A 14578-nucleotide genomic window follows, 5' to 3' on the forward strand; every position below is an offset into this window, starting at 1 on the left:
ACTTTTCACTGCTTATGAGCAGTTGCTATTACAGGATGTCAGTTGCCTACAAGGCACATTTCACATGCCAGACTCCCTCTTCCCATCACTGTTCATAAAAAAAAAAAAAAAATTTTTTTTTTTTTGTTCATAAAGCACTCATTAATTGTGGATTGTTATATTGATAGGAGGTGAGCTATAAATTGTTAAAATGGGAGGCTTTTTTTTAACCTTTTAAATTGACTTACATGTATCCTTATTACTAAACATATTTTTGGGCTAGGCATTAGGTGGTTGCTTCCTTGATGTTTTTATGCAAAATGAGTCAAATAAAGTTTTAAAACCATTTATAAGCCAGGTTGGATTTTGTCTTTTCCTCTTACCCTCAACACCGCCCAAGAAGGCACAAATACTCTTGTTTTTCTGAGAATTAGGTGAGATAATATTTTGAAAGCATGGTGTTAACTTTGCATCTGTATCCAGAAATATGAAGTACAAGGTTATTTGATGATAAATTGAGGCAGTGTATGTGAAAGTTGTGTGACATTTGCTACATGGTAAAGGAAAGGAATATACAATTGTCATGAGCTTTACTAAGTACTTTACCAACTTTACATTATGTCATTATCTCAGACTAGTCTCACAAATATGGAAGATCTAAGATTTTATCCTACAATTCATAGTCCGTTTTCTCAGCCGTCTCATTGCAGCTCTCATGTCTTTGTTCCGCAGTGTATATATTATTGGATTCAAGAGAGGAGTGACCACAGAGCAAAACACAGCAAGGAATTTATCTAATGCCTCGATAGGGAATGGCCAGGCATAAATAAAGATACATGGTCCAAAGAACAAAAGAACTACTATGATGTGAGCAGTCAAAGTGGACAGAGCCTTGGATGACCTGTCTGAAGGGTGGTGCTGGATAGTCACTAGAATGATAGTATAGGAGATGATTAGGAGAACAAAAGAACACACAGTGAGCACGCCACTGTTAGCAATGACCATGATATCTAACCTGTAGGTGTCTGTGCAGGCGAGTTTTATGACCCTGGGAAGGTCACAGTAAAAGCTGTCCACCTCATTGGGGCCACAAAAGGGTAAGTTCACTGCAAAGGCCAACTGACTCACTGAGTGGAGGAAGCCAATTCCCCAAGCAGCAGCAACAATGCCCACACATACATGGCCACACATAATTGTGGTGTAGTGCAGGGGTTTACAGATTGCTATGTATCTGTCAAAAGCCATAGCTATAAGGATCACCAGCTCACCCCCACCAAAGAAGTGAAGGAGAAATATCTGACCAAGGCAGCCCTTGAAAGAGATGACTTTACGCTTACTGAAAAAATCAACAGTCATCTTGGGGGCTGTGACTGAAGACAGACATAGATCAATGAGTGAGAGGTTGGCCAGCAGGAAGTACATGGGAGAGTGAAGGTGGGAGTCAGAAGCCACAGTTATGACAATGAGAAGGTTTCCTAACACAATTCCTACATAGAATACAAAGAAGAATACAAATAGGAAAACCTGGAGTTCCTGAGAATTGGAGAGCCCCAGAAAAATAAACTCGGTCACCATGGAGTGATTCGTTTTGCTTATTGATTCATTCCAGAAAGTAGCCTCTGCAGTTACCTTGGAGAAGAGGATAAGGAGGAAGTCAGAATTATTATATGCAAATTCAAAATCTCGTAACATTCTTTTGTATGTATCTCTACCATTTTGTATCGCTCTTATAATGATTTTCTATGGTTTATTGCATAAAAGCTTTCAAAATCACAAAATCTAAACTCACCATTTTAACCTTCACTACTGCGCTGTTGGAAACCCTGGTAGCACAGTGGTTAAGAGATACGGCTACTAACCAAAAGGTCAGCAGTTTGAATCCCCCAGGCGCCCCTTAGAAAGCCTTTGGGGCAGTTCTGCTCTGTCCTGTAGGGTTGTTATGAGTCAGAATTGACTTGACGGCAAAGGTTTGGTTTTGATTTTACTGCCCTGTTTGTGCCTTAGAGTCCAGTTATCCAAGCCTTCTTAGTGTCAACGCTTATGCTGGATTTATTCTTAACAAAATAGCTCTGTTCATGCGGTGCTGTCTGCCAGATTAAGCCTATAAATAACATCAGCCTACATTTATCTCCTTTTTTAATGAATTCCAAAACAATTTATTCTGTAGCACATAAATCTTAAATATATACAAGTGTGATCTTGTATAGGTCCTTCTTGCCAAATAGAGAGTATGTTCTCTAAGGACCAGATGTCAGTACAACAAAAGCAATTTATGGATGTGTTTCTGCAAAAGTATTCTTAGTAGTCTAGTAGTCCATCACAATAATTTTTGTGTATGGCTGTTGAAAACCCTTTCTCTATCAAACTAAAACAAAGTCTTATTTTATACCTCTGCTATATGAGAACAATATAGTGCATGAGTTTTGTGTGTAGTCTGTGGACTTTGCATGCTTTAGTCATCCTGTTTAAGGGGTATTTTATCATTTTGTAAATGTGGTTAATAATTATACCCACCTCTTACGATTTTTATGACTTTCAAACAAGATAATGTGTCTGTTTCAGAGTATTTTCTATTTAGTAAGTGTTCAATAGATTTAGCTAATTATTAGTAGTAAGATTTATCACCTTCTGGTTCATAGAGAGATTGTAGTACCCCAATAATCATTAAAAAATTTTATTTGTATGCTAGAAATAGCACTCAAAATGTGATTGAATTTCAGTTCCCTGTATCCCTTTGTTTACTTGTATTTAAAATACATGTATTAGATCAGAATTTCTACTACTCTGACACTCTATGGAGGATGAGGAAGGGTCACACCTCCAAAATAATTGTCATAGTCTTTCAAAAGCTTGGGTAGAAACACTTCTAAGACACTTCTCTAGAGATTAAGCATTAGGGAAATTTTAAGTTTATGATGATTCTAAAAGAGAACCTAGGAGTCATAAGGCCTTCTAGAGGATGGCATTTGTAATTACCATTGGGTGATATTAAAATGTTTAGGGAAAAACATTATGCCAAAATAAAATGAAAGATGAAAAATAGAACAATGAAAAAATAGAATAGCAGGAAAATGCAATTAAAAATGTGAGAAAAAGGTAGAATTTGGGAAATTCAAATGTGAAATGAGGAAAATGTAATAAAGTGTTCTTGGGAGAAAGCGTTAGGGGTTTAATAGGAGAGAAATTGGAAAGGGATTCTGGAAAGCCTCCTAAGGAATTTGTGTTTTATGAGGACTTGAACTATTAAAAAACCATGAGCAATTATTCAATAAATTAACTCTGGCCTCAATTTGACTTGGAAAAGGAGGAGACTGGAAATAAAGTTAAGCCTAACAAGAATTAATAAGCTGTAGGCTGTGGTTGTATGAGTAGGAAAGGGATAAGAGAGGATTTGTGAGGGCCCATCAAATAAAGCATTATAATGGTTCAGATATGAATTCGTGTGCTAGGTGGCCAGAGTTCAAGTCATGGGTATAGATACTTCAGCTGATGACCTTGGTCAGGTTACTTAACCTCTTTTAGTCTTAATTCCACATCCGATAAAAAAAAAAGGGTAGTAATAGCACTAGTTCATAGGAAAGATGGGAAGATTGAATGTTACTGTGCATATAAAGTTTCAGCACATACGAAGTGGTTAGTATATAATAGCAATTATTAAGGTAGTAATAACAGAAAACCAGTTGCCATTGAGTTGATTTTCCTCTAGGTGGAATCGAACCTCCAACCTTTTGGTTAGCAGCCAAGTGCATTAGCTGTTTGTACTGTCATGCACCTCAGAAAAAGCCCCGGAGATCTACTTCTGAAAAATCAGTCATTGAGAACCCTGTGGAGCACAGTTCTACTCTGACACACATGGGGTCGCAATGAGCCGGGATAGACTTGATGCTCAAGGGTAATTTTTTTTTAATAACAGTGAATTTGTCAACAGGATATGAGAGATGAATAAAAGTGATTCTAATGGTTTTATTCTGAGTGATTAGGAGCATTGGGTTGGATGACTTTAGCTCTGATAGTAATTATAACAAACACTACTATAGCAACATGCAATAAACAGATCACTTTTAGGAGCAGGGATAAATTTGAAAGGAGGTAGAGAATGATGATGGTAATTGTCTAGACATATAGAAGTATTGTTGGGGCATCCTTGTAGGTTGCTTTCTGTTAGGCGAGGACCTGAAAAGTGGCTTTTGGGCATGAGTTGGAGAGCCAATTTCAATTGTGTATTGAGGCAAGAAAATAAGAGTAACTCTTTGAAGAAGTTTTGCAGCGAAGTTGAAAATAGAGTGATACCCTTAAGGGGAAGCATGGCCATGAGAATACTTTAGAATAGCATAGGAATTAATGGATAAGTAAATGTAAAAGAAAGATGTAGAAATTTTGGGATATAATTCCAGGTGAAACATGAATAGAGGTTTACTCTTGCCAAATTTCTTGGAAGAATAGTATTATTTGTTTTCTCTACTTCATAATCACATTGATTCCATGTCCCTTGGAAATTATACTTTTCTTCTCATTATCCTGAGTCTTATTACTGAGCTCAATTTAGGGATTCCAAGTTTCTTCTCAAGTATAAAGAGAAGTGTAATAATAAATCGTGAACGCTGGTTTTACTTCTCTTCTGCTTAGCACAGTAATAAATATAATCATACTAAGCATTGATTATAAAGAGGATGAGATTCCTATTGCAAGGTGATGTTTGGCATGACTGATTCGTTGAGCTATTTCTTTAGAATCAAAGTATGCAATTTAGATTTGGCCTTCAAGATTTCCTAGTGTGATACCATTTCATGTCACTGAGAGAGAAGGACAAACTTGACTGTTAGATCTTCACAGGAAATATACCAAGGATGATTGTTGATCCAAGGGTCTGACCTGCAGCAAAAAGACTTTCTAACATGGTAGAAAGTAAAAATTTAGGAATGATTTTCTTCAGCAAAAGGAATTTCTTGCTTGATTAAATCATCTCATCTCCTGAGTATATGCTGCTAAGGATAGATGAAGGACATGAGATCCTGGACTACAGGGGACCCTTCACCACCATAATCCTTTCAAAGCTCATCTCTGACTTCAAATAATGATTCAAAAAGTTTTAAAAGACTTTTACTGATTCTAAGTTAAGCATTACATTTAGGCTTATTAAAGGAGTTCTACAGAATCTTATTCATTGGTTGTAGTAACCATGAAAAGGCAGCCATAAATGAATAAGAAAATCCTTCTGCATGCTTGAAATCCAGACCTTAGAATGTTGTGTGTTTGCCTTAAACATTTTTTTTCACCTCTCTTTAAAAATAAAACAAATTAAGTATAAGTCTCACTCAGATAGAAGTTAGGAGACTTGGGTTGTAACACAAATTCACTATGCCATGTTGAGCATGTCATTCAAAATCCTTGGGCTTTAGTTTTTCTGTTTTTAAATGAAATAATTAGATAAAAAATATTCCCAAATTCCTGCAGCTCTGATACAATGATTTGCACTTTTATGTGAAAGGAATGTCCCAAATCAGATTTATTATGGTAGCAGAAAGGAGGGAAGGAGGTAAGAAAGAGAGTCCTGGTTTAGGGGAAAATGATTCCCAAATGGAGAGCAACAAGTAGTTACCCCAGGAGACTCAGGAGAAGGATCCAACAATTGTTCCTAGTGTGACACTTACAGCAAGGGCTATCCTTGGTAACATTATTCATATTAAATCGTCCAAGTATTTAAGTCACCTTCGCAGAGTCTTTCCATTTTTCCTGAAGATAAACATGCAATTGAATTCTGCAGAATGGGTTCCTACTAATAGAAGCATCTCTTTGTCAGTTAAATGCTCCAATTTGTTTAGTTCTGCTAGTATGTTTCAGTTACGTCATTCCACTTACCTCCTTCATAACTGGAATAGAGTACGACAATTTTCAGAGTAAAGAGGAGTGCAGATATTCTTGTTATTTGTGCTGTCTCTTGATTCATAATAAATCCAAGAGAAAAATCTGTACGAACCAGCTTCCTTAGTAGACCATTTGGTTAATTAAAAGCCTTTCATGAAAGTGACCAACTGCAGTTGAAGAGATCTGGGAATAGCCAGCCTGAGCTTTGAGTATTGAGACTAACTCTTATAGTCTCAGTAGTTTTCCCTTGGCCATTAAAGGAAACACACGGCAACTTCTTAAGGGCTATTGCCTTAACTTTTTTGTCCCACTTAGATATTTTATCTCGCTGAGTCTAAAGGTGAATTTTTAAGTAATATATTAAAACAAATAAGATAAAAAAAAGTTGTAAAATAAAATTCTGATAAGTTCAACAAGACAATAAATAATAGTGCTTTAGGTTTCATAAGAAGGGACTGGCTTAAAACATTGATGCTAATTTGTGGAGATAATGTAGGAGAAAACCTTGACCAATGACAAGAAAATAACAGTTCTTATTACTTATTGAGCAGTGTTTATTTCCATACAGTAGTTAAAATTGAGCTGAGTCGCCGCAATTAGTGTTTTTAAATTAATCATAGAAATACATCCATGTGATCTTCAACTTGTCCTTCTATACCACCAGGATTTCCAGAATTTACCTGAAAGGTATTGTTCAGCTGAGGAGCTTAAGAGCAGACTCATTATACATGCTTTTGAAATATTAATGGGTTACCCCCTGTAGGAAATAAGTCCCTTCATTAATTTTGGAATTGTAAGTGATATTTTATAATTAATCATCTATTCTTGAGAAATACTTGAAGAAATGTTTTGAGGAAGAGTAAAAGGGAAATAGAATCATACTGTTGGAAAAGTGGCACATAATCAAATTTTGCATAATGCAAATACTAGAGACTTTCTCTACAAAAATATTGTACAAAATACATTGACATATCAAAGACTGAAAACGATACTTAATTCTTGTAACTGTATTGAGCTTCCTATTAATCTAATAAAGTACTCTTAGGATGAGAATTGTTTCTTCCTCAATTTTAATGTCTGCTGGTTTATATAAACCCATATTTTATCCATTGTATCTACAAAATTTCCATAAGAGATATTTACTGGTTTCCGAAAACATAAATATAAAGCTAAATCATATGTAATGTGTGTGTGTATATGTGTGTGTATACATATATATAAAACCACATGAAAATTTAAGGTAGTTACTGCTGGTAAACTATAATTTAGGGCCATAGGTTAGATAGAAATATGTAACACTTTATTTTTTATGATTAACAAAACTTGTTAGAACATCTGAAAATAAAATTCTTAGAGTAATATCTCCTTTTCTTTAGACTTCTCAGATCTTTAAAGGGAACAGTGAAAATTTACACATTCAATAGTGTTCATGGTGATCACAGAGGTCTTTATGGTCCAGGGAATTCATCTTTTGCTTTTCCCAACAAAATCCATTATGCCATCTCCCTAGAACTTGCAACCTGTTGACTCAGTTTTCTCATTGCCACTTTCATGTCTTTGTTCCTTAAAGTATAGATGGCAGGACTTAAGACAGGGGTGACGACAAAATCCACAATGGCAAAAAAATTATCGAATGACTTAGTAGGGAAAGGCCACACATAGAGAAACATACAAGGAGCAAAAAACAAACCCACTACAGTGATGTGAGCAGACAAAGTGAAGAGTGCTTTGGATAAAGTATTCCAAGAATGTTTTCGAACAGTGAGCAGAATAATATACAATGTGGCTAAGAAAAAGAACGTGGCCATTGATATGAAGCCACTGTTGGCAGTGACCACAAATTCTAGTTGGTAAGTATCCATGCATGCAAGTTTAATAACCTGAGGAAAATCACAGTAGTAGCTCCCTACATTATTAGGGCCACAGAAGGGTAAGTTTATGACAAAAACAAACTGAGACACAGCATGAATCACCCCAATGACCCAAGCAGCCACTACCAAAAATACGCACATTTTGGGATTCATAATAATTAGATAGTGAAGGGGCTTGCAGATTGCTGTGTATCTGTCATATGCCATCACCATGAGCAGCACCATCTCAACTCCTCCCATGATGTGGATAAAGAACATTTGTATCATGCAGCTGTGGAAGGAAATGACTTTACAGTCACTGAAAAGATCAGAAATCGTCCTAGGAACTGTGGTAGATGAAAGGCCCAGGTCAATGAGTGATAGGTTGGCTAGCAGAATATACATGGGAGAGTGTAGATGAACGAAAATCACTGTGAACACAATGAAGAGGTTTCCCAGGATAATTCCCACATAGAATAAAAAGAAGATGAAAAAAAGGAAAAACTGCATTCCCAAGGGTTGTGCAAGTCCCAGCAATACAAACTCAGTCACCGCAGAGCCATTTACTTGGTCCATTGAATCAGTAAGACGGGAAGACTCTGAAAGGACCAGAAAGAAAAGAAGGAAGAAATCAACTTAAAGGCACTGAAAATAATGTTAAATTTTAGCATTTTAAAGTAGTTAGCAAAGTTTTTATTTTAATTGATAGGAGACTACTTACAAAATAAGAGAAACCCAGGGTGTAAAAGTCAATGTAGTGTGGCCAAAGCTGCATGCAAAGCTGCATGCCTTAAATAGTTTAATTCAACTGTATAAATTAATGAAGCAACTCAGAAGTTAGAAAAGTATGTACAAAATAAACTCAAGGAATTCACGAGAGAAGAATAAAGATTAAAAGGAAAGTAAAATCCTAGAAAATTGGTAAATTTTATACAAACATATAAAGAGTTTTTAATTAAAAATAGGCAATGTTTTAAAAAATAGTCAAGAAGAAAAAAATAAGTAAAAAGTAGAAGTGAGAACAAAAATGCATAATAACAGTTAAGACACCTCTCAGGTCTGTTTCTTACATGTGCTTAAAAACAATCTACCCCAAGTCAACAAACACATGGATCAGACTTGAATTTGAAATGCTATTGAGAGACAAAAGGTCTCTTCATAATATAGAGTTCAAGCCCATCAATAAAAAGTTCCAAGATCTAATACACAAATGGCAAATGATATGAAAAGACAATTAAGAAATATAAATCAAATATATAGCTTCCTTAGAGATCAAAGAAACAAAATAAGATGTATTATTTTCTCGTTAAAAAATGTTTTAAAATTATTGTCAAAACTGGCAAAGGTTGGGTAAAATGTACACTTTCGTATGTTACTGGAGAAAATATAAACCTATTCAAACCTTAAAAAGAATTGAAATCATGTATCAAGAATCTTGAATCCATAACTTTTGGAACAGTAATACTCCTCCTGGAATTCTGTTTGTACAGAAGCTTTCAGCAAAAAAATGTTCATCAGGTTTTATTTACAGTGGTAAAACCTTGAAGGAATTTAAATGGCAAACATTAGGTTTATGCATATTGTCGTATATGTGCATGATGGACTCCAATACAGTCATTAAAATAAACATTAATGGCAGCGTTTACAATGGTATTAGAAAGATTTTTCTTTCTAATACTATAAATAAATAACATAAATAAATAAAAGTAAACAAATTGTATAGTGCTAAAATTTTAAGTAGCAGTGGTATTTTCGATTTTTAGAACTATTCAATATCCTTTAAGATTTTAAAATAATCTTTCAATCTTTCAAAAGTGTTCTTTTCTCTGGGGGCCAAGATGGCAGACCAGGGAGATGCTACCCCGGATCCCTCTTGCAACAAAGACTCGGAAAAACAAGTGAATCGATCAAGTACATAACAATCTACAAACCCTGAACAACAAACACAGATTTAGAGACGGAAAACGAACAAATACGGGGAAGCAGCGATTGTTTTTGGAGCCTGGAGCCAGCGTTCCAGTCAGGTAACCTTTGGCACCCGATTTAGGGCAGAGCCCAGGGGAGCTGACGGCGCAAACAAGGGGCCCAGCCCTACCCCCCTGAACTCACTCCGGGAGGGGGCCCAGCCGGTCCGCGGGGGCGGTGTGGCGACGGCTGGCGGGACGAGAAGTCCCCAGGAGGCAGTGACTGATTTTGGAGTCGGGAGTGCACCGTCCCGGCAGGGGAACCTTTACGCTGGTAGTGGGACTGGCAGCGGAGGATCTGACCGCGGCTTCAGTGGGCCAGATCCCCGGGGGGCAATCTCCACACAGCCAGCACACATAGGCGACACGCCCCGTGGGAATCTCAGATATAATAGTCATTCCAAGCAAGACAAGCAACTCTGGCTATATTCTGAGGTGCTACTTTCCTATCTCTCTGATCCCTTCCCCACCCTTGCCAGGCGGCTTCATTAACATTGGAATTGCCTGAGGCAGAGGGAGAACGGCTCCGGCTCCGGCTCCGCGGCAGCTTTGCTTTTCCCCCTTTTTCTTTTCTTTTGGTCTTTTCCTAACCCACTCTTTCGCCCTGAGAGAAGAAACAACAACAACAAAAAAAACCCAGGGACCAAAAATCCACCCCTAATTGGACTAAAAACACAGAACCAGCTACAGCCAAGCATATATAATCCAAATCTCAGACTTTCATCCTTACAGGGAACAAGGTGGTGGTTATAACCCAAAGGCAATTCTGATAGGGATCTGACTGCATTTTTTTTTAGCGGATTTTCTGGAAAAACTAGTTTCCCAGTGATGGCTCCGAGACAGCAGTCCATATCAAACCACATAACGAAGCAGACCATGACAGCTTCTCCAACCCCCCAAACAAAAGAATCCAAATCTTTCCCAAATGAAGATACAATCCTGGAATTATCAGATACAGAATATAAAAAACTAATTTACAGAATGCTTCAAGACATCACAAATGAAATAAGGCAAACTGCAGAAAAAGCCAAGGAACACACTGATAAAACTGTTGAAGAACTCAAAAAGATTATTCAAGAACATAGTGGAAAAATCAATAAGTTGCAAGAATCCATAGAGAGACAGCATGTAGAAATCCAAAAGATTAACAATAAAATTACAGAATTAGACAACACAATAGGAAGTCAGAGGAGCAGACTCGAGCAATTAGAATGCAGACTGGGACATCTGGAGGACCAGGGAATCAACACCAACATAGCTGAAAAAAAATCAGATAAAAGAATTTAAAAAAATGAAGAAACCCTAAGAATCATGTGGGACTCTATCAAGAAGGATAACTTGCGGGTGATTGGAGTCCCAGAACAGGGAGGGAGGACAGAAAACACAGAGAAAATAGTTGAAGAACTCCTGACAGAAAACTTCCCTGACATCACAAAAGACGAAAGGATATCTATGCAAGATGCTCATCGAACCCCATTTAAGATTGATCCAAAAAGAAAAACACCAAGACATATTATCATCAAACTCACCAAAAACAAAGATAAACAGAAAATTTTAAAAGCAGCCAGGGAGAAAAGAAAGGTTTCCTTCAAGGGAGAATCAATAAGAATAAGTTCAGACTACTCAGCAGAAACCATGCAGGCAAGAAGGGAATGGGACAGCATATACAGAGCACTGAAGGAGAAAAACTGCCAGCCAAGGATCATATATCCAGCAAAACTCTCTCTGAAATATGAAGGCGAAATAAAGATATTTACAGATAAACACAAGTTTAGAGAATTTGCAAAAACCAAACCAAAGCTACAAGAAATACTAAAGGATATTGTTTGGTCAGAAAACCAATAATATCAGATACCAGCACAACACAAGGTCACAGAACAGAACATCCTGATATCAACTCAAATAGGGAAATCACAAAAACAAATTAAGATTAATTAAAAAAAAAATACAACACGGAATCACGGAAGTCAATATGTAAAAGATCACAATAATCAAAAAGAGGGACTAAATACAGGAGGCAGAGAACTGCCATATGGAGAGTGATACAAGGCGATATAGAACAATACAAGTTAGGTTTTTACTTAGAAAAATAGGGGTAAATAATAAGGTAACCACAAAGAGGTATAACAACTCCATAACTCAAGATAAAAGCCAAGAAAAACGTAACGACTCAACAAACATAAAGTCAAACACTACGAAAATGAGGATCTCACAATTTAATAAGAAAAACATCTCAGCACAAAAAAGTATGTGGAAAAATGAAATTGTCAACAACACACATAAAAAGGCATCAAAATGACAACACTAAACACTTCTTTATCTATAATTACGCTGAATGTAAATGGACTAAATGCACCAATAAAGAGACAGAGAGTCTCGGACTGGATAAAGAAACACGATCCATCTATATGCTGCCTACAAGAGACACACCTTAGACTTAGAGACACAAACAAACTAAAACTCAAAGGATGGAAAAAAATATATCAAGCAAAATATAAGCAAAAAAGAAGAGGAGTAGCAATATTAATTTCTGACAAAATAGACTTTAGACTTAAATCCACCACAAAGGATAAAGAAGGACACTACATAATGATAAAAGGGACAATTGATCAGGAAGACATAACCATATTAAATATATATGCACCCAATGACAGGGCTGCAAGATACATAAATCAAATTTTAACAGAATTGAAAAGTGAGATAGACACCTCCACAATTATAGTAGGAGTCTTCAACACACCACTTTTGGAGAAGGACAGGACATCCAGTAAGAAGCTCAATAGAGACACGGAAGACCTAATTACAACAATCAACCAACATTGACTTATACGGAACTCTCCACCCAACTGCTGCAAAGTATACTTTTTTTTCTAGCGCACGTGGAACATTCTCTAGAATAGACCACATATTAGGTCATAAAACAAACCTTTGCAGAGTCCAAAACATCGAAATATTACAAAGCATCTTCTCAGACCACAAGGCAATAAAACTAGAAATCAATAACAGAAAAACTAGGGAAAAGAAATCAAATACTTGGAAACTGAACAATACCCTCCTGAAAAAAGACTGGGTTATAGAAGACATCAAGGAGGGAATAAGGAAATTCGTAGAATGCAACGAGAATGAAAAGACTTCCTATCAAAACCTCTGGGACACAGCAAAAGCAGTGCTCAGAGGCCAATTTATATCGATAAATGCACACATACAAAAAGAAGAAAGAGCCAAAATCAGAGAACTGTCCCTACAACTTGAACAAATAGAAAGTGAGCAACAAAAGAATCCATCAGGCACCAGAAGAAAACAAATAATAAAAATTAGAGCTGAACTAAATGAATTAGAGAACAGAAAAACAATTGAAAGAATTAACAAAGCCAAAAGCTAGTTCTTTGAAAAAATTAACAAAATTGATAAACCATTGGCTAGACTGACTAAAGAAATACAGGAAAGGAAGCAAATAACCCGAATAAGAAACGAAAAGGACCACATCACAACAGAACCAAGTGAAATTAAAACAATCATATCAGATTATTACGAAAAATTGTACTGTAACAAATTTGCAAACCTAGAAGAAATGGATGAATTCCTGGAAAAACACTACCTACCTAAACTAACACATTCAGAAGTAGAACAACTAAATAGACCCATAACAAAAAAAGAGATTGAAATGGTAATCAAAAAACTCCCAATAAAAAAAAGCCCTGGCCCGGACGGCTTCACTACAGAGTTCTACCAAACTTTCAGAGAAGAATTAACCCCACTACTACTGAAGGTATTTCAAAGCATAGAAAATGACGGAATACTACCCAACTCATTCTATGAAGCCTCCATCTCCCTGATACCAAAACCAGGTAAAGACATTACAAAAAAAGAAAATTACAGACCTATATCCCTCATGAACATAGATGCAAAAATCCTCAACAAAATTCTAGCCAATAGAATACACAAAACATATCAAAAAAATAATTCACCACAATCAAGTGGGATTTATACCAGGTATGCAAGGCTGGTTTAATATCAGAAAAACCATTAATGTAATCCATCACATAAATAAAACAAAAGACAAAAACCACATGATCTTATCAATGGATGCAGAAAAGGCATTTGACAAAGTCCAACACCCATTTATGATAAAAACTCTCACCAAAATAGGAATTGAAGGAAAATTCCTCAATATAATAAAGGGCATCTATGCAAAGCCAACAGCCAATATCACTCTAAATGGAGAGAACCTGAAAGCATTTCCCTTGAGAACGGGAACCAGACAAGGATGCCCTTTATCACTGCTCTTATTCAACATCGTGCTAGAAGTCCTAGCCAGGGCAATTAGGCTAGACAAAGAAATAAAAGGCATCCCGATTGGCAAGGAGGAAGTAAAATTATCTCTATTTGCAGATGACATGATCTTATACACAGAAAACCCTAAGGAATCCTCCAGAAAACTACTGAAACTAATAGAAGAGTTTGGCAGAGTCTCAGGTTATAAAATAAACATACAAAAATCACTTGGATTCCTCTACATCAACAAAAAGAACACTGAAGAAGAAATAACCAAATCAATACCATTCACAGTAGCCACCAAGAAGATAAAATACTTAGGAATAAATCTTACCAAGGATGTAAAAGACCTATACAAAGAAAACTACAAAGCTCTACTACAAGAAATTCAAAAGGACATACTTAAGTGGAAAAACATACCTTGCTTATGGATAAGAAGACTTAACATAGTAAAAATGTCTATTCTACCAAAAGCCATCTATACATACAATGCACTTCCGATCCAAATTCCAATATCATTTTTTAAGGTGATAGAGAAACAAATCACCAATTTCATATGGAAGGGAAAGAAGCCTCGGATAAGCAAAGCATTACTGAAAAAGAAGAAGAAAGTGGGAGGCCTCACTCTACCTGTTTTCAGAAGCT

General features: G+C 36.3%; 2 protein-coding genes across 2 annotated transcripts; both read right to left on the bottom strand.

Annotated features, from left to right (window-relative positions):
• Positions 1-636: 636 nt before the first annotated feature.
• Positions 637-1605, bottom strand: LOC126084428 (olfactory receptor 4F4). Its single transcript, XM_049899006.1, has one exon. The coding sequence runs from the start codon at positions 1552-1554 to the stop codon at positions 637-639; it is 918 nt and encodes a 305-aa protein (XP_049754963.1). The 5' UTR covers positions 1555-1605.
• A 5732-nt stretch (positions 1606-7337) lies between these two features.
• On the bottom strand, positions 7338-8270 carry LOC126084429 (olfactory receptor 4F17-like). The gene has a single exon (XM_049899008.1). The coding sequence runs from the start codon at positions 8268-8270 to the stop codon at positions 7338-7340; it is 933 nt and encodes a 310-aa protein (XP_049754965.1).
• Positions 8271-14578: the final 6308 nt, after the last annotated feature.

This window comes from Elephas maximus, chromosome 10, assembly GCF_024166365.1.
Source record: "Elephas maximus indicus isolate mEleMax1 chromosome 10, mEleMax1 primary haplotype, whole genome shotgun sequence".
Taxonomy (NCBI): Eukaryota; Metazoa; Chordata; class Mammalia; order Proboscidea; family Elephantidae; genus Elephas; species Elephas maximus.